We start from the raw sequence: 21977 nt of genomic DNA, 5'->3' as shown, positions 1-21977 counted from the left end.
CAGATCTAGGCTAACAGGACATAGTGGTGGTGGATAAAGGCCAGAAAAAGGTGGTGGCGATACATCAGAAAGAAGGAACACAAAAATGTTGAGAAGTAGTAAGAGTTGAAAGAGCAACTGGAATAGCTGTGGAAGGTTACGGCGAGCATGGTTCCCGTGTTAGTAGGAGCACTCTGGACAGTGACCCCCAAACTAAGAGAGTAGCGCCAACAGATCCCAGGAACAACACCTGAAACCTCAGTCCAAAAGAGTGCAGGAACAGTTGAGACTGCGCAGGACCCTCAAACTCCCTGGCCTCTGGTAGAGGACACGAGCTTGAGGATGACACAGATACCACCGCGTGAGGATCAGATGCACATTTTTCTTATATATCACTACATTCATTTCCACAAAATTTACCAGAGGTCATCAGCTGAAACACATACACGTATGCATGCACACATTTTTCTTTAAAAAGGTTGATACCCTTTGATGTTATCAAACTGTCATAGTTAATAATGCTATGACCTGCCAACAGTTGGCTATAGTCAGTTAACTTTGAGGAAACTTTCAATAATGTTATATCCTCTTGCACTAAATATTTAAAATTGTATGTGGTATATGCAAGAATTCTAACAAAATTAACTGAAGTAAATTAATAAGTGATTACCTTTCACCATGTATGCTAGAACAGAAGCAAGGAAGTTTGGAGAAGAAGGAACTCAAGGTGTCCCCATTGACATCTAGTGGTAATTCAAAAAATCCTTAACTAAAAATATTGCTCTTTTTTGTGTATTTGTGGTACTTCTAGCAGTGAGTGCATTTAAGGTTCAAGAGGTGTGTTGCAAAGAACTGACAGACAGTCAAAAATGGAGGACTAGAAATCAACTAGGGAAGGACAGGACCAGAACATGTGGCCCAGTGATACTTGGTTGCCACACCTTGGACAGGAAGGGACAATAGATGGGTATATTTTAGCTAGCCTATCATTAGAGTAATGTAACCTATGGAAAACTTTAAATTGTATCAGTCCGTGCCTTATATACATAGAGGAAGTGTTTATGTTGAAGATACATCTAGCTCAGACATCCTCTGAAATCACCACTTCCAGATCCCGTTCCCAAGCTTCATGTGTTTTAGTGTGTGTTGGAGAGTCCACATTATGTATTATATTGCATGCCTTGCAGATCAGACCCCTGTTCCATAGTTCAATTTTAATAAATCATATACAGAATCTTTGTTTGGTGGCTTAGGGTAAGTAGAGAGATATTTGGATGCAAAACTGCGTGCTTGAAGATACCTAAAAAAGTGAGATCTTGGGATATTATGGTCTTTTACTAGGGTTTTAAAGGACAGGAAAGAGCTCTCATCAATCAAGTCATCTAAGAAAACCAACCTATGCTGATGCCAACCAGCGAAATTCTGATCCATCTGTGAGGGTGCAAAGAGGTGGTTGAAAGAAAGAGGAGAAAGGCTATTCACCTGGTCAAGGTTAAAGTGTTTACAAAATTGTACCCAGATCCTAATGGAATTAGATACAACAGGATTAGAAAAAATCCTATTTGTCTGTGCTGCCAATGGAGCTGTTAGTAGAGAGAAAGGGGATATCGATGTTTGTGTAGAAAGCTCCATCCTTGCCCAGGTAGGCCCGTTTTTGTCAGAGAACGCCGTTGCCCAACATGCCAATTTAGAGATATTTGATGCCCAATAATAATGGACAAAATTCGGGAGACCCAGTCCTCCGTCAGACTTAGATCTCTCCAGACAGGACTTCTTTATACGAGGTGTAGTATGGCCCCATATAAACAATGAGATAAATGTATCCAGTTTAATAAAGAAATGGGAGCAAGACAGATATTGTTACAAACATATACAGAATCCTAGGTAATACTGTCATGTTAAGGGTGTTAACACAGCCCACCGGCGATATGGGGAGGCATGACCACCTCTCTAAATCTTTTTTGGTTTGTTCTAGCAAATTGTCAAAGTTGGTCTTTTTGAGTGACCTAAATGAACTGGTCACATGTACACCTAGATACTTAAAAGACTGAGATTCAATTTTAAAGGGAAATGCATGGCAATCTAGTGATTTGCTTACATTATTTATGGGGAAAAGTAGACTTTTTGACAAGTTTAATTTATAGCCAAAGAAGCTCCCGAATCCTGTAGTAGTAAGAGGAGGTGAGGTATAGATTGGGTTGGGTTGGTGACAAAGCAGCGAAGCTGCTGGAACCCCATTGTTTTTGTTAGTGTTATTATTGGGGGTCCAAGCAGTGAAGCTGCAGGAACCCCATTGTTTTTGTTAGTGTTATTATTATTATTGGGGGTCCAAGCAGCGAAGCTACAGGAACCTCATTGTTTTTGTTAGTGTTATTGGGGGTCCAAGCAGCGAAGCTGCATGAACCCCATTGTTTTTGTTAGTGTTATTGGGGGTCCAAGCAGCAAAGCTGCATGAACTCCATTGTTTTTGTTAGTGTTAGGCACCGCAAAGGCGCCGTTTTCGATGTGAGCTCATATCTCGGCAATGGTGTGACATATTGACATCACATTTGGTATTATGGGCCCCGAGCCTGTCCCAAGTGGACACCATGAAGTTGGTGTCACCATATTTGATTGGCTGTGGCGGGCGTACAAATGTGACACGAGAACGGCAATAAGTAACTTTTGTGCAGCTTGGTCTAAAGATAGTCTGTGCCGATTTTCGTGAAATCGGACAAAATTTGCGACCGTGAAACTTTTTAATTTTTTTTTGACAAAATCCAAGATGGCGGAAAATATATCATGATGCATCATGACGTCATAGGGTCGGCTGAACTCAGCATGATACAAGGATCATAAAGATACCTTGTTTGTAAATTTCGGGCGTATGGTTCAAAAGTTACGTGCGCAAATGTACTTCCAACTTTGACCCATTGGTTGCGCTAGAGCGTACTTACTGGCAACATGTGACTCAGTCAAATTAAGGATACGAATGTCCTTAATCAATGTGCAAAATTTCACAACTTTTTACCATACAGTTCTATGGGCTGCCATAGACTCCAATGGCAGAAGACAGAAAAATAATAATAAGAAGAAAACATAGAAAAACAATGGGTTACAGCAGCTTCACTGCTTGGACCCCAATAATAACACTAACAAAAACAATGGGGTTCCTGCAGCTTCTCTGGTTGGACCCCAAATAATAATAACACTAACAAAAACAATGGGGTTCCTGCAGCTTCGCTTCTTGGACCCCATAACACTAACAAAAACAATGAGGTTCCTGCATCTTCGCTGCTTGGACCCCCCAAAAAAAGTCTTGATATGTCCATGTTATTGATTTTCCAGTCTGAATTGAAATTCAGATGAACGAATGGTACACAGAAGACCCTTAAATTTTCGCAATGAGGGGGTGGGGCCCAGTCAGAGTTTTTGAGGCCCTGACATCATCATCTGGGATTTCCTTCATTGTTTAAAGTCAGTAACCTTTCAGTATGTAGGCTTGACTTCACAAAAAGTAATATAAAGTTATCTGAAATATTTTCTCTCTCTAATGTCAGACAATAATTGCTAAACACTACAAATTATTGTGACATAACTTTGGTTATCCTAACTGACCTACGACAGGAGAAGTTTAGTCAAATTTAAATTCAAACAGTGAAAAAATGGATTAATGTGCTCTTTTTACACAGTGTATGTAAACTTCTGGTTTGAACTGTATGTGAGACGTGGAGAAAAAACTGTCAGATTGTATTTGAACTAAAATGATGTGTCCAACCTTTGATGTTGTAGATGGAGAATCTGTAGGAGAAATTGGCCATGTTGGTCTCTTGTCTGAGGGGAGCTTTCTGCTGAGAGGGATTCTCCGGACCCCCGTCATCCAGACTCTGAACAAACATAAGGAGAATTGAAATACTTCTACTGAGATAATCCTTCCTGAATGTGGAGCTGTGGCAGATCAGCGGAGTGTTACCTGGGTCAGTTTGTCCAGCTCTCCCAGCCAGGCTCCAAACATCTTATCCAGGTCCTGGTCCTCCTTGTCGCTGTCTTCCTCTTCGTCCTCCTCTTCCTCCCTGACCTCCACCTCCTCATCAGACAACTGATCCATCTGAGAGGGGAGAAGAAACTGTTAGACTGGGATCTCTCAGTTTCCCCTTGTGGCTGGTGTTTAGCATTACATTTCAGCTACCTTGCAGCCTTTTAAAGATTTTAACAGTTTACAAGGAGCAAAATGTGGTGTGAATAACAGTTATTAATATGTGTGCAGCTGTCAACAAGAATAGCAGACAGACAGATTAAACTGCTATCTCAGATATTTTAGGCATCTGAAGTACATAACAGAAGCTCTGGATAAGTTAGGGGATTAGTATATGTTGTTCCAGAATAATGTCCTGAAAATAAATGTCCTGAAATCTACTCCCATCAATATTCTGCCGCGCAGTTTCAACTCTTCTATTGACAACAACACGTTCCTGTAAAGGAAAAATAGAGATATATACATACACACTATCTCCAGGTGGCACTGCTAAAGTCTATCTGCTGGAAACACAGGAGCACGAGGGATATGTGACTTAAAATAAGCAAAATATTGACATGAAAATTTGACCTGCCAGGATTTCTTAAAACTAGTACATCTCAAAATTTGTGTTTTTAGACTGAAAACAAGTTGATTTTTCCTTGATTGAAGATATTTCATATTAGTTAGTGTTTGTAACATGGTGTTGATACTGTGATTTTTTATTTTTATTTTTATTTTCTAACTTCTTTTTATTTCCTTTTATCAGGTGCAGTCATATACATTCACACATTCAAAGGTACATCACAGGTAGAGGTAGTCCATGGATTTTGGCATCCCAACACATGCATATAGAACACATCAGTCACATCAAAGGTCATATCAGTTAATAAAATGAGAGATAATTGGGGACCATTTAGTCAGGAATACATCAGTTTTCAAGTGCAACCTTGCAGTTATATTTTCCATATAGTAAACATCTTTAACTTTCTCTCTCCATTGTGCTACTGTGGGGAGCTGTGGTCTCAGCCAGGAGATTGTAATCATCTTCTTAGCAATTAGAAGAAGAATACTCAGCAGTACTCTCTGATTATTGTTATCTAGATCTTCTGGCAATACTCCTAATACAAAACACGATGGATCTAATGGAAGATCTACATTTAAACACTTCCTTATTTCATTTTGTATGTTTAGCCAGTATCTTAACAATTTTGGACAGTCCCAAAATATATGCGTGTGGTCTCCTACAATGCCACAGCCCCTCCAGCACTGATTTGAGGTGGATACTGTGATTAATGGCAGTAATAATTAGTCTTCTCTCACGCAGACTTATGTAAATAGAATCTGAGAATCACATCGGACTGTTTGAGCAGCTGTTGGAGAAAACAACAAGGCTACAGCAAACAGCAAAGCAAAAGCAGCAACAGATGAGACAACAGCCTGACAGACACACAAAAATGGTTTGGGAATAACTAAAAAAAACAACATAAAGAACAGCACAAGCTGTTGACCTGGCCCCCGACTTCACTAGATTGCAAACTGCTCAATCATGTATCTATGGGATGATCCACAGAGGCTTTTCCCCTTAACCCATAGCCCACCCTGCTAACAACATTCTGTTGCCAGACACCACAGAAGTCCATTCTCTTTTGACTCACAACTGTTGTGGAGTTACAAGGTAAAAAAAAAAAAAACTTTCAAATTTCAAAAAAATTAAACCATGGGCCCCTTCTCTTACTGCACTTCACTATGGAGAAAACACACTGTGGGGATTTTATTTTTATTTATTTTATTTTTTTGAGCTCCTGATCAGCCAAGTTTTGTGAAGTGCTGATTAATGCAGAAAATATTAATCAGTTTTATAGCAGCTTTTACATATTTTTTGTCCTTAATGAATCAAGAGGGTAGTAAATTAAACTGATGCACGGTGGTTAGGAAGGTGATGATAATGTTGTGGCTGATCAATGTATGAGACAAGGTAAGACAATAAACGAGACAATGAGACGACAAATGATAAAATTCCCTCTGGGAAATTTTGAAAGGGCTACGGGGGGCCTAATGCCGGGGTTGGAAATTTGTGGGACACAGGGATCAGCAGTATTAGGGTCAAAGACGTATAAGTATTTTAAAAGTGAAAAAAAATCTAAATCAGCTGCTATTAATAATAATAAAAGAACAACAGTACAACATCAAATCAATGTCTAAAAACCTACAGCTACTGAATTGATTAACATGTCCAGTCTTTCTAACAGAGGACATGTCCTGGGTAACAGAATACCTTCGTTATCCAGGAAGGACATATCGTTACCCAGGAAGGACAAAACAACTGTTTTTCCTTTATAATCAGGCACTAACTGGGTCTACTGTGTAAAACATTAGTTTAATCTTCAACACATCAATGTCATATTTCACATGAAATTTTAAAATTTAAAAAATTATAAATGTGTTATTAGCGTTATCCAGAAAGACACATCATGGTGTTACATCACGTACCACTGAGCAAAAAGGTCAAAAAATCAACATTTTAAGAGAGATTTATTGACATTGTCATCTCTTTTGGGGGTCCTTCAGAATCTGTTGGCTGATACAACACCCTGTAACATGAATGTCCAAATCCAAATATGGTCATAGCCACTTTATGTGCGATACACAGGAAGGACATTTGAGAATCCAAAAAAGGGGACAAAAGTATTTCTTGAATAAAAATGTAAATTAGCTTAGTGTTGTTACTATATTTGTAGGTGTCATTACAAACACCAACACAATTATGCCCCAGTGTATCATTAATGCCTTTATTAAGATTTTTGACATTTTTAGCATAATTTTGTACTTAGATCTTTAGCCCGGACGTTATCCAGGAAGGACAGTTTTGTACTTTTGAGCTAAATAGGTACTTACATTTTCATTTCTTACAGTAAATACTCATATGAGCAAGTAAAGTGGGGAGAATTGAGTAACAAATTGTACTTTTTAAAATTTTTTATTTATTTTTACTATTATAAATATGCCTCGGACACCAGAATTGACATGTCTCGTCTTTGACCCATTAACAGCAGAGACATCAAGAGGAGTCCCTGATTAGGTTGGTCTCAGCTGTGGCCCAGAGCTGCGGCTCAGGGGTTGCCATGGCAACCCAAGGTGAAAGCGTGCAGAGCTGGGACACAGAGAGATGTGGAGAAATAGGCTGATATTCCTGCTTTTCGCTGGTCTCACATTCGGGCTTACTGTCACAAAACAGTAGCTCCTATCAGAAAAACACGCAGACCGTGGGCATCCTAAGATGGTCTGAAGACTTTGATAGTTTTTTTTTGTCTTTCTAGAGTAAATATTGTGGACACACGTACAAGTTAAAGACAAAGGTCCCTTCTCCTTTTCTCAGAAAATCTTTGCATTGGAGTGAATGGAGAGCAGACAGGTACTTTACCGCGAACAGAGGCTCGCAGTTTAAATTCTGTATGTCTCACTGCTTTGCCGAGCACATTGTGAGAGACACAACAAGTTTGTCTACAACTGTGGAAAAAAATCATGTGTCTAGTGTTTAAATTGTGGCTTGGACAAGCGTGGAAAGAAGTAGTAGTGTAGTGTAGTACAAAAAAGCTTTCAACTACGTCAAATAGCAAAGGTGAAACCTATTTTATCAAGACCTGACTTGGACAAATTAATCCATGCTTTTATTACGACTCGTCTTGATTTCTGCAATTCCTTATACATAGGGATCAGACAGGCTTCCCTTGCCCGTCTGCAGCTTGTGCAGAACTCTGCTGCACGCCTGCTAACCCAGACCCGCAGATGTGAGCACATCACTCCTATCCTGGAGTCCCTACACTGGCTCCCTGTGTACCACAGAATCAATTTTAAACTTTTGTTATTTTATTTTAATCGTAACCCTATTTTATGTTTATTTTATGTCTCAATGTAAAGCACTTTGGCTTCCTCTGTGGTTTTTTAAATGTGCTATATAAATAAAGTTGATTGATTGATTGATTGATTGATACACAAGGCTTGTGTCTACATTTTAAAGCTTAAATGAAGTCTGTAGGTGAAAGTTGCCTGAGCAGTAGACCTTTGAAAAAGTGGGGGTTTTTTGAGTTTTTTTTTTTTTTCCGGCCGTCCCATTCATTTCCATTTGCAGTTTTTTTGTGGATGCAACAGTGTGGCTGCCCCAGGCATCCACACCAATAAGAAGAAGAAACACGCGGGCGTTGCCTCATAGCCCTAACTAGGCCGGCATCACTGGTCAGCAACCAAAGAGCTGACAGAAGAATTGTCACATGCTGTACTTCCTCTAATGTCCACTAGAGGCTCCACCACTGAGACGATCTCCATAGACCTCCGTGTTAAACCAACATGTTTCCATTCTTCTACTAAAACTAAATCCTCTGTTCATGGTGAATCTTTCTACAACTCCCCTCACATCTTTAATTATGAATGATTAAGAGTTATGCAGAGTTAAGGGCCATGGCTTCTTTGATTGACAGGTGGGTGTCCTCTCAGGTTGCAAGCTGCTTTTAGCCTCAGCTCCACTCATGCACGTTCCACCTCTTTGACCATAGTCAAATTAGATAAGACAGCAGTAGACGGAGGCGCTACACAGAGCTTCAAAACTTGAGGTTCAGGTTAAATGAACAACTACTGAGAGAATCAATGAATTAGAAAATCCATTCTGAGCGTTTCAATCTGGTAGCAGTGCACTAATCCTTCTTGCACCCCCACTCCCTTCTCTCTGGGGAGACACTCAGTGCATTTACATGCAGAGCTTAATCGAGCTATGCCCAAAATTCGACTTTCTGACTACAGTCCTTGTCCGAGTTTATATGCAGTGGAGAAAATCGAATTGCTGTTCTCCTCCTCTTTAATACCACGTTAATCCAGCTCGCTTTCTGGTTGACCTATTACGTCATATAATAAACAAGAGTCGTTCATGTGGCAGACTGTCATTTCAAACAACAACCAGACGGATAATACTACATTTTTTAATGTCGTACGTAATGCGCGTGCTACTTCTAGTGCAGGTAAGATATGCACTATCCCTCAGATGGTTCTTCTACCGGCTCTGTTTATCTTCTTCTTCTGTGACCGGCTTTCTTGGATGTGTTTGTTCCGGGGTCACATGCCAGCGCAGCGGTTGTGGAGCATGCGCACATGCATTATCCGACTGAAAAATGCAATTCCTTGTATACATGCCAGAGAAAATCAAATTCCAATCGTATTATCTGGGTGTCTTAATTGGATAATGAAAACTCAGATTTTAATCGAGTAACGTGTTTACATGCACTTAAGTTCTCCTGTTATAGTCCGATTAAGGCAATAATTTATTTTTTTCACATGCATGTAAACGCAGTGACTGCCAGCCAAAACACACGAGAGAAGAGACAGCATACAAACACACTGAAAACACACAGCAAGCAGCACTACAATTAGATCCCTGTGGTTCCCGAGGTCTGTCATTTAAGACGTATTCACACCAGGAAAGTAGGATAGTTCACTTGCTTTGGTCCGGACCTTTTAAAATAAAAAAAACTTATTCGGTTGGTGAACTTTTTTCACTTTAAGCCGACACTGCGTCGGAGTCCAGGTAAAGCCTGCCTCGCACATTCTCTTGGCAATTTGGCCATAGAGGCCAGAATTTTTATGTGTCAAGCAGCTGATATATGCTCTTCTCCGACCACATATCGAGGGTATAAAATAGAAACGAACGAATGAATGAATGAAATAACCAATGACCCATCAAAGCATTTTTTGTAACTTTTTTGTTCCCGGTATACCAGTTAGGAATCGATCGCACATTTTTGTTTTTTTTATTGTTTTTGTGGACAAAATTGACGTTTAGTTTTTGTTTGGACACCTTCAGCGAATGGATTATATTAAGTTCATTTAACTTCACTGCATTGGCAGCCGAGAATATAATTTAAACATTAAACATTCAAGAGTGGGCTGAATGGGGAAAATTTAAGTATTTTCGGTAGATTTGGAATTATTCTGAATTTACATGATGTAAAAAAAGGACATTATTTCTGTTAATTAAATGCAGGACCCCCTACACTCATGTCGGGCTTTTGTGTGTTATATTGGTGACTTCAAAGGCGGGGTCAGTTTTTCCGTGAGATATTAATTACATTAAAAGGTACTGTTGTCCTGAAAAGATCCCCCTTATGTGTATGGTGAATTGTTACAAACAGAAGCCTGTTTAATTGAAAAGGCGTTCAGATGTTGCATTTGGTTTGGAAAAGGTTCGTATTGCATTCACAGGACAATCGTAGAGTACCAGGGTTCGTTACAGACTCTGGTGTGGACCAAACAAGTGAACCGAGTCCCAGCTGTGGTCTCGGTTCACTTGTTTGTTCTGCACCAGAGTCCACTGATTTGTATTCACACCTACCCAAAAGGTCAGCACCAGAGAAAAGGTCCATTTCAAGCGGACTAAATGAGCCTGGTGTGAATACGCCCTTCAGACTGGAGTATAGGGCGAGTATTGTTTGTAGAGGAGAGTTGCTCCACTATCCTGTAATGCTCTGTCATGTGCACGCAGCCGGTTATAGGGCAGCCAAAAAAATGCAAGACCTCGAAGCTAACTACTTTAGATTTTGTTTTTAGGATTGTTACACACCAGGGGTTGCACCCACTAGATGACTTTACTGTTGTACTGTTGAGCTCCCTAGTGTTTGGCGTAGTGGATGGGATGGATTGTCCATGATGGACAACAGTTTATCCAGTGCCCCCCTGTCTCTCAATGAGACAAACGTCTCCAACTCCCTATCAATCACATTTCCAGCCTTTCGGATCAATTTGTTGATCCTATTGATGTCTTTTTTGCTGGTATAGCTCCCCCAACAAACCACAGCATTGTACAAGGCACTCACTACAACAGACTGAATGTCCAGAATGTCCACTCAAGCATAGAAAAATAATATTCCTTATCATATAATAATAATAACAATAATAATACACAAAATAACCAGTAGCCCTTAAATAGTTTCCAGCATAAAATCAATATCTAGAAAAGATAAAAAGCATAATATAATGTGTGTGAGTATGTGTATGCATGTGCATGTGATAGTGTGTGTGAGAACACAAATACAGTATATTTGGTCAGGTTTATCAAAAATATCCTAAGCTTGTGTTTAAACTGATTTAAAAAAGCAGACTAGAATGAAATATGGATATATCTGTTCTATAGTTCCACTCCTCCGTATCTCTTGGAGGATTGACAGAGTTCGGTACGGAACTTTGGTAGATGTAAACAATCAGGCTGTCTTGTACTGAATTTGTGTATGTCACTGATAAACTGAAAAAAATGCTTTTAAGGGCCATGAAAACCGATGAGGCTGAAATATGTTTTTGATAGGTAGGATATGTAGCTCCCCAAATTATATTATATTAGATATGGATACATTATACTGTAATATAGTGTTAGGAGAATTTTTTGATAAGATAAGATCACGTAAACGTTTTCTGTATAAGTGGTGACACTCGTGTTTACCCAACCACCTGTCCTCTGTAGCACCTTGTTAATCTCACGTTTCTTCTCAGTTTAATCAGCTTTGGTGTATTTAGCAGTTAACTATGGCTACTCTCTGCTCTCTACTCTCTCACCCTCTGCTTCTCCTTCTCTCTCTCCTGCTCGTCGTGCCACATGTTTAGCTACTCCTCTGCCTCCTTTAGTAATGTAATGTAGTAATGGTACCTTTAACAGTGCAGTTTATTTGTAGCTTTGGAGGCAAGGCTCTCTGAATTGGAAGCACGGCTCTGCACCATGCAAAACCCAATAGCTAGCCAGCGCCCTGTAGCGGACTGACCAGGCGCAGCTCCTGTTAGCATTGCTCCTGCTAGCTGTCCCCCTGCAGCTCCCGAGCAGCCGGGAAACCAGAGCGAAGGACGAAGGAAGCATAGTCTTACCCAACCCTAACCCTAATCCGGCCCACCGAACACCACCAACCGCTTCACGTTTCTAACAGATTTTCCCCACTCGGCGACATACCCGCTGAGAAACCTACTCTGGTAATTGGCGACTCTATTTTGCGGAACATGAAGTTAGAGAAACCAGCAACCATAGTTAGATGCATTCCAGGGGCCAGAGTGGGCAACATCAAATCTTATCTGAAACTGCTGGCTAAGGCTAAGTATGGTACAATTGTTACAACATGTCGGCAGTAATGACCAACGGTTACGCCAATCGGAGGTCGCTAAAGTTAATGTTGAATCGATGTGTAACTTTGCTAAAACTATGTCAGACTCCGTAGTTTTCTCTGGTTCCCTGCCCAATCTGACCAGTGACGATATGTATAGTCGCATGTAATCATTCCACCGCTGGTTATCTAGGTGGTGTCCAGCCAACAACGTGGCCTACGTTGATAATTGGAACTCTTTCTGGGGAAAGCCTGGTTTAGACAAGATGGAGTTCACCCCACCTTGGCGGGTGCTTCTCTTATCTCTAGGAATAGCTCCAGCTCTTCATTTATGTCATTACTAGACTCTATTGGCTTTTCTCAGAGTTTAAATGGTTCAACTCACTGTTTCAATCACACCTTACATCTTGTACTAACTTATGGCATAGAAACTGAAGGTCTAACCGTATATTCTCATAACCCTCTGTTGTCTGATAATTTCCTTGTAACATTTGAATTCACTATAAATAGTTAAAAATTGGAAAGACATTTCATTATGGTAGACACTTATCCGACGATGCTATAACTAGATATAAGAAATTAATACCTTCAGTATTTACCTTAGTGCCTTATGTCAGTGATGTGGATGTCAGCAACCACAATCTAACTCAATCACAAATAGATTATTTTTTTGACAGCACGACAGCATCGCTTAGTTCAACTCTAAATCTAGTTGCTCCTCTTAAAAAGAAGGTGTTAAATCGAAGAAGGGTAGCTCCATGGTACACAGTTGCGTAGTTCAAAGCAGGCAGTTCGAAAGCTGGAAAGAATTTGGCATTCTACTAGTTCTGAAGAAGCTCACATAGTCTGGAAAGATAGTTTAACAACATAAAAAAAACTTTCCGTAAGATAAGAACAGCATATTATTCTTCATTAACAGAAGAAAACAAGAACAACCCCAGATTTCTTTTCAGCACTGTAGCCAGACTGACAAAGAGTCACAGCTCTGGTGAGCCATCTATTCCTTCAGCCCTCAGCAGTAATAACTTCATGAGCTTCTTTACTGCTAAAATTGTTGGCATTAGATATAAATTCATAGCACCCTTCCATCTGTCAAAGGTGTAAGTACAGTGGCATTAGAAACCTCTGTAGGACCGAGTCAATATTTGGATTCTTTCTCTCTTATTGATCTTCCTGAGTTCACTTCAGTTATTACAGCATCTAAACTATCAGCTTGTCTTCTAGACCCCATCCCTACTAAGTTCCTCAAGGAGGTTTTTCCATTAATTTATACCTCCATATTAAATCAGATAAATGTATCATTATCAACAGTATATGTGCCCCAGTCTTTTAAAACTGCTGTAATTAAACCATTATTTAAAAAATCCACTCTTGACCCAGCTGTTTTAGCCAACTGTAGGCCAATTTCCAACCTTCTTTTTATCTCTAAAGTTTTAGAAAGGGTTGTTGTCAATCAGTTGGTTGATCATTTAAACAGGAATGGTTTGTTTGAAGAGTTTCAGTCAGGTTTTAGAGCTCATCATAGTACAGAAACGGCTCTGGTTAAAGTTACCAATGATCTCCTCATGGTTTCAGACGATGGACTTGTCTCTATACTTGTCTTGCTAGATCTTAGTGCTGCGTTTGACACAATTGATCACAGTATTCTACTACAGAGAGTTGAAAGTGTGATCAAGATAACAGGAACTGCATTAGACTGGTTTGAATCATATCTGTCAGACAGATTCCAGTTTGTCCATGTAAACAACAATTCTTCTACTGTATATATACCAAAGTAAGCTGTGGAGTTCCTCAGGGTTCTGTGCTAGGACCAATATGATTCACATTATACATGCTTCCCTTAGGCAATATTATTAGAAAGCACGGCATAAACTTCCATTGCTACACAGATGATACCCAGCTATATTTATCCATGAAACCAGATGAAACTAATCAGCTGGTTAAGCTCCAAGCATGCCTTAAAGACACAAAGGCTGTCTACTTTTAAACTCAGACAAGACAGAAGTTATTGTATTTGGCTCTCAACATGTCAGAGATTCATTATCTAATCACCTGCTTTTGTTGGATGGTATTACCTTGGCCTCCAGTACTACTATGAAAAACCATGGTGTTATATTTGACCAGGATATGACCTTTAATTCTCACATAAAGCAGGTGCCCAGGACTGCTTTCTTTCACCTTTGTAATATCATCAAAATTAGGAACATCCTTTCTCAGAGTGATGCAGAAAAACTAGTTCATGCATTTGTGTCTTCCAAGCTGGATTATTGTAACTCGTTACTGTCTGGCTGTCCAAGTAGCTCTTTAAAAAGCTTGCAGCAAGAGCACTAACAGGAATTAGCAAGAGAGATCATATTACTCCAGTATTAGCTTCTCTTCATTGGCTCCTTTTAAAATCTAGAATTGAATTTAAAATCCTCCTCCTTACATACAAGGCCTTGAAAGGCCTAGCCCCATCATATATGAAAGAACTCATATTACCATACTGTCCCAACAGATCACTGCAATCTCAAACTGCAGGTCTACTTGTGGTTCCTAGAGTTTCTAAAAGTAGAATGGGAGGTAGAGCCTTCGGCTATCAGGCTCCTCTCCTATGGAAACAGCTCCCAGTTTGGGTTCGGGAGGCAGACATAGTCTCTACGTTTACAGTCAGGCTTAAGACTTTCCTTTTTGAAAAAGCCTATGGGCTTGCTTAACCATCCCTTAGTTATGCTGCTATAGGCAGCAAAAGGTACAGGAAACATAAAAAAATAACGCTGCTGCCAAATTATTGATATAAATAAGAAATAAAGGTGGTCCTCAAATAGATCCCTGTGGAACACCACTAGGTAAATTAACTCTCTCTGATACAAAGCCATTAAGGGAAACAAACTGTTGTCGATTGTGAATATAATAATAAAACCACAAATAAGTTGTTCCAGAAAAAACATTGTTGGAGGCACTAGTAAGTCTGATGAATTATTATTATTATTATTATTATTATTATTATTATTATTATTATTATTATTATCATACCTTATTATGTATGCTATGCATTTGGGTTATGATATGGTGTTATTTTTCAATCACAGTGGTTAGGTCACATCAGTATGGGCAGGGAAAATTGGTTATTATTATCACCTGTTGACTTACACGGTGGTTTTTAGGAAAGGGCACGGGACGCTGTACTTTTTTGTTGCCTGAGTTTTGCTTCATTGATTGCTTCTATGTTTTTTGTATATATTTTGTCCACATTCGTCTTCTGTTACTTTAATACATTCATTCAAAGTCTTTTGGGAATTCATGTCGTATCTTTGAGCAAACGGAATAACTGCAGGAACTTGACATGCCTTCTAATATGCTGACCATTATTAGGAAGTTACCATATAAATTCAAGGATGTCACTTCAGAGAAGTGGAGAACCATAGCCTGTGAACAGCAGGAAAGGCATGGTCAGAGAGACACTTTTTTAGACATCAGTAATTTCATTGAGAAACAAGTGGGAATCTTAACAGTTCCAGTGTTTGGAAACATACAGGATACTCTGCTATTGACAATAAATAAAGGAGGAAACAAACACAATCTTCAATCTCGGTCTGGAATAAAAAGAACCAGCTTTGCTACCACTGTTGCTCATGTAGATAACAGTGCTCAGCCTGGCACCAAGGAAAAGGAACAAATGGTCAAGCAAACATGTCTTTGTTGTGGTGGAGGACATGTATCAGATTTGTGTCTCCACAAATATCCCAGGAAGGACAGGGAAGAGGAGCACAGCAGAAGGAACAACATTGTTATTCCCCTACGTGGCTGGTGAATCGGAGAAACTGAGGAGAATATTTGTCGAAGGAGGATATTTTCCTCTCCACAAAATGTACAATACTTCAATACACTGTGCTAACATCAATAACCTTTCAATAAAAAAAAATTAAAAAATCCATTGCAGGAGAAAGGAGAATTACAACACTGACAATATGCAATACTTGATCATTTTACAAGTTTACAAGTACATCAACCATCAAGAAGTCATTCCTGTTGTGTAGATTCCCTCAGCATCTGTTTCAGAGATTTTTTTAGTCTGTATTTACCCTTGATGCTTCTTATGCTAATGGGTAGGGAATTCCACTGACTGACGGCTCTGTAAATAACTGATTTGAACTAAACTGATTTGTTTTGGGCTGTGGGAGGTCAAAATAGCCTTTTCTGACCAGTCTAGTCATATGACTGCACCTTGACCCTGTCTGAACAAGCTGTTCTGAAAAAAAAAATAGAGTTTCCTGTCAACAACGGCATTATGGGTAAACATTACAAGACTAGATTTTACTTTAGCCTCACCGGTCAATCATGACAGACTGTGGTGCATCTTCATGACATTGGTTCTAAAACAACACTACTTTTGTCAGAACATAGGGCAGGTCATTGGTAAATATAGAAAATTAAAGAGGACCCAAACAGCTTCCTTGAGGCACTCCATAGAGGACATCTTTGCTGGCTGATAAACTTCCATTAAAAAAACACTCTTTGCCTCAGATGACTGGCGAAACATCTTCAAGAAATTCTACAAATCCGGTTGCCTTTATTCAACGCCTTTGGATTACCATGACCTGGATGACTGAGAACCTTCATGGACGAACAACCAATTGAGGATCAGAAATTCATGGAACTGGTTAAAGGCTCAGTAAAACATGTAAATGGCCATTATCAGATCAATTTACAGTTGAGGGATAAGGACGCTTGTATGTATATTCGAATTAGAGGTTTCAGAGGGATTTCTTTTTATTCTGGTTACATGGTGTTCCTGAATGACCTTATTGCCAAAGGTTATGCTGAAAAGGTGCCCAAAGAGGATGTTGGCCATTGTGACTTTTAAGAAGACAAATGTTTGCCATTATCAGTGGAGGAGCTTGAGAAGGCAGAACTGGGAATCGTCAAATTATGCCAAATGAAGTGATTTCTAGATGAATTCTCCAGACTTCAAAAGGGTAAAAGTGTAAAAGCACACAGTCACATCTGCACACTCTGCCCATGGATGGAGGATGGTCCGTGTATGTTTTGGTCATTAGATTTTCCATTCAGAAGAGGATATTAAAAAACGAAAAATGAGTGGTTATTTGATATTCATATTAAAATTCAAAGCATTTTTCGTTACCAGGGTTAAGAGGGATGACCAAACCTTTAAAAATCGGTTGATTTTCATTTGCTGTTTCTAAAAACAAAAATAAAATCGTTAGAGCACAGAAACCAAAAAACACCTGTCTTTTCATTTTGTCTGACTGGAAGTTGCCGTTTTTGAAGTAAGAGCAAGTATAACTATAAGGACCATGCTGTGTATGGGTGACAAAGAATTTCAGCACTGCAGAGGTTGATGGACATGGATCAGTACGTTGTTTTTCGAAACAATAAAAGAGTGTGTCTCAGGGAAGATGACGTGACTGCAGAAAAACTAAGTTGCATATTTGAGGTAAAAACTAAAAATAACTACATATAATCAATGTTGGGCATGTTACTTTTAAAAAGTGATTATAGTTACTAGTTACTTCTCCCAGAGAGTAACTGAGTTAGTAACTGAATTACTCCACTATAAAAGTAACTAGTTACCAGGGAAAGTAACTATTGCGTTACTCTTTTTTTTTTTAAGTTTAAATATGTCTAATAATTTGGATTTTTTTTCTTAGTAGGTTTCAGAAGCCAGTTGGATGGAGTAGAATTGCCCAACACGTACTTACACAGAACTTTTAATATTTATTGCACCTCAGACCCCAATTGGTAGACATATACTGCTTTCACATCAAAAATCCCAGGTCAGACCTCCTGCTATGAGAGCTGCGTGCCTGTTTTTTCCTCCCTGATACATCATTGTGTACATTACAGATAACGTTGTAGTTTGTCCTGCACAGAGCCCGATATCTGCCACCAAACCCCCCCTTTCCTGGATGCAGAGCGCTGCCATGATCATTAAAGTGTGGGAGATCGCTATACAAGCTGTATATAAACAGAGTCGCCCTTCACCTATGCGCTTCCATTCAAGATCGTGTATCAACACATTTGATTTGTTTGATTGAAAAAAAGGAAGATAACATAACAGGAACACATCTCTGCCCGTCAGAGATCAGTCTTGTTTTTGATATGATGATAACAGACAGCTTTAGTTTGTTTTTAGCAATGGAAACGGCGTTATAACAATGGAAATAGCAATTAGTTAGATTACCCGTTTCTGAAAAAAATAACGCTGTTAGTAACGCCGTTTATTTTAACGCTGTTATTCCCATCACTGCATATAATCAGGGAATAATTAGCTACTAGCAAGCATTACTCTGCGCTAACCGTGTGAAGCCTGTTAGCCTCGTTGGAAACCACAGTAACAAGTCATATATTTTGGCGCTATTTTGGCAAAACACACAGTCCTCATGCATACTCTTACTTTGGAAACAGCAACTTCCGGTTGCACAAAATGAAAAAAAAAAATGCTTTTTTTGGTTTCTGTCTTCTAACAATTTTATTTTTTGTTTTTAGAAAATAAAAATCAACCGGTTTTTGAAGTTTTGGTTGTCCCTCTTGACCCTGCCCTAATAGCATTGACTTTTGGGCCACATGTGGCATCTAGATGGCACCTCTGGCTGAAATGTGATCCAGCAAAACACATGAGGGCCACATCACAACCACACTGATTTGGCCATACTTTCAAACTTGGAGGGAACTACTCTTTCGGGATAGTTCTGTAATTGAAGCACTTGGCCCATACAATAGTATATACCATTGGGCCACATGTGATTTGTGACTGGCAAATGTGATATCGCAAAACACATGAGGGCCACATCATTACCACTTTTGTTAGGCCATACACCAAAAATTTGAGGGAATTTCACTTCAGGGACAGATAATAGATTTTACTTTTGGGCCACATGTGATTCTGCAAAATGTGATCTGGCAAAACACACGAGGGCCCCATCATAACAACTTCAGTATGGCCATGCATTCAAAAAAGAGGGAATTTCTCTTCTTGGAGAGTTTTGGGCAACAGTTGGCTGAGTGGAGCAGTATCAGGACCAATTCCCTCCTATTTTTCAACTGGCTTCATAAGGGAATTTTAAACCTTTCAAATTTTGTTTAAGTAATGACCTTCAGAGAAAACTGTAAAATGATTAGCCAAGTAGAACTCTGTTGTTGAGTGAGTTGAGTTGTTGTGACTAAACACAAGATCGTGGCTTCATTAGCATCTTTGCTAAATGGGATTTTATCGTTTTAATACGCGAACGTAACACTAACTCTGAGCGCTACTAACATTGGCTGCTAACACAGTACCTGGGTCTAAAATGTTAGCTGCCAATGTTAGAAGCTAACGTTTGCTGCTGACGCACACAGATATATTTATGCTGACGCAGATTAGCTGCTAATGTTAGCAAACAGGTAAAGTCGGAGATGTCTGCGCGGCGCACCATTGAGTGGTCTTCTTTCAAAATTTGTATGTGCGTCTCTTACAATGCAAATATTTGACTCGCATTTGCCCTTAAAATGTATGTGTGCATACTGGGAGAGTGGATTAGTGAATGTATCTGCTATCATTCAAAAACTACAAATCCTGCAACCCCCTGACTGCAACAAACCAAATCACGGTACTTTTGTGTAGGGATGCAACCAGTGTCACGCGAGAGGTGAAAAATCAAAGAAAAAACAAGATCTCAAAATGAAATGACAAATTTTTCTTTCTTTGAGTCGTTTGAGTTCTGGTGTAAAATAGAGTAAAATGGTTTCATTTGCAAACAACATCATGACTACTATCAAGGCTGGTGACAGAGATGGAAAACTTAAATAGGAAAACAGTTTTTTTTTTCAAATATTTTATTGTCATTCTTCAAAGTAACAAGGGATATACATACAAACACCCACAATAATAATAATAAAATAAAATAATAAATAAATAAAAACTAGACACAAACCATAACATACCAAAACAAAGACCACACGAAGAGGCTTAATATAGTGTCAGAGATGAATGGCCACTTGAGTGCATCAAATATGCCAGAATAGGTACTCTTTGGGGGAGTTGACTACAGATTCAAGTGCTCCAGGATACGTCTCCATACACCATAAAATTTCTGTAAGTTGTCAGATATCTCATATCTTTTCAATATGAAGGACTCCTACCAGCTCCCTCAGCCAGACTTCAAACTTAGGTGGTGAGTCAGATTTCCACACTTGCAAAAAGCATCTCTTTGCTATGACCATACCATAAGCCACCACCGTACTAACATTTCGACCCATTTTGTCCGAAGTGCTAGAGATGCCAAGTAGAGTGGTTTCAGGGTGAGGGCCCAGGCCCAGTGCATGGGAATACCATCTGAAAACTGAACACCAAAAATCCTGAATCTTAGGGCACAGCCAAAATTGGTGTGCAAGTGTGCTATCTGATTTCTTGCACCTTTCGTATAGGGGGGAAGTTTGGGGAAAGATTTTATGCAGCTTAACCTTTGAATAGTGTAACCTGTGTATGATCTTGAATTGATCCATATTTTATCTTGAATTGTGATGTTAAGATCAGCTTCCCACATTTGTTTAAATTTAACAGCAGGCTCTACAAGTTTGTGAGAAAAAGTACAAACCCATTTTAAAATCAGTACTTTCGCTTCAGGTGGGCCAAGTTAGAGCTTAAAAACAGCATTTTCTTCTGGCAAGGAGTCAGATGATGAAATATTTTGTCTTATGTAATGACGTAACTGTAAATACCTAAGGAAGTTTGATTTTGACAGATTATATTTTTTTGTAATAATTCAAATGAACATAGGTGTTTATTAACATAGAGGTATTTTATGGACCCTATTCCTTTCCTACTCCATTTCTTAAAAATTGCATGTGTGTTTGAAGGGAGAAAGGCATGGTTATGTCATACAGGGGCATGCACTGATGTCTTTGGAAGATCACAAATTTTTCTGATCTGCAACCAAATTTTTTGAGCATTAGATATTGTGTAATCCTCTCCCTTACAAGAGGCTCTCAGCCTGGGTGATGAAAAGATAATTGCCCTGAGGGATGTTTTTGGAGGTAGACTTTGTTCTATTGCTAACCAGGATGGTATCTCAGTCTGTGGATCAGGATTATTAGCCAGTTGCCAATATACCACCGCTCTGCTATTAGCGGCCCAGTAATAATGCAGGAAACATGGTAGACATAGGCCTCCAAATTCCATTGGCTTTTGAAGATGTTGTTTAGAGATTCCACGTGCCTCCCCAGATAAATGGTAAACATCCCCAAAAAATTGGGATGTTTTGAAACAAATTGAATCTCGGCAAGGAGACCATTTTAATTGTATTTATGCCGCCCATCAATGACAGAGGCAATGTTCTCCATTTTTCAATATATTTTTTTCAGGACATTTAATCTCTCCATGAAGTTATATTTAAAAAGTAACTCTGTTTTAATGAGTTTAACACCTAGGTATTTAACACTGACTTTTGCAATGTTCAACTGAGTTGGGGTCATGAATGAGGGGTCTAAATCAGTTGTGAGTGACAGAAGGTTGCTTTTTTGTCAGTTTATGGTGTATCCTGAAACCGTACCAAACTCATTTATCAGATCGAGCAAATACTGGACAGACTGTTCTGTGTCTGTCAAAAAAATAGCGATGTCATCTGGGTAGAGTGATATTTTGTGATTATTACCATCAATAATGATAGGTTAATTAATTAGCTTATTTTCCCTTATACTAACTGCCAATGACTCAATGGCTAGCGCCAAAAGTAATGGTGAGAGGGGACACCCCTGACGGATGCCCCTCTCGAGTGGTAAGAGATGTGATCTGTTTGGATTAGTGACAATAGAAGCAGTTGGATTAAGGTAGGCCATCCGTACCCAGGAGACAAAAGTGCCTCCCAGACCAAATGATTGCATCATTCCAAACACCACTC

General features: G+C 39.3%; 1 protein-coding gene across 3 annotated transcripts in view; it reads right to left on the bottom strand.

The window, feature by feature from the left end:
* Positions 1 to 21977, bottom strand: part of raph1a (Ras association (RalGDS/AF-6) and pleckstrin homology domains 1a) — a 190952-nt gene that overhangs the window by 102953 nt on the left and 66022 nt on the right. For all 3 annotated transcript variants that reach the window (XM_047601877.1, XM_047601878.1, XM_047601879.1), the window contains exons 2-3: positions 3932 to 4066; positions 3737 to 3845 (exon numbers count right to left, since the gene is read on the bottom strand). In XM_047601877.1, the coding sequence (XP_047457833.1) occupies positions 3737 to 3845; positions 3932 to 4066 (244 nt within the window). The remainder of the gene's footprint in view (positions 1 to 3736; positions 3846 to 3931; positions 4067 to 21977) is intronic.

The sequence above is a fragment of the Mugil cephalus genome, chromosome 12 (genome assembly GCF_022458985.1).
Source record: "Mugil cephalus isolate CIBA_MC_2020 chromosome 12, CIBA_Mcephalus_1.1, whole genome shotgun sequence".
NCBI lineage: Eukaryota > Metazoa > Chordata > Actinopteri > Mugiliformes > Mugilidae > Mugil > Mugil cephalus.
This window is presented reverse-complemented; position numbering and strand designations above follow the sequence as displayed.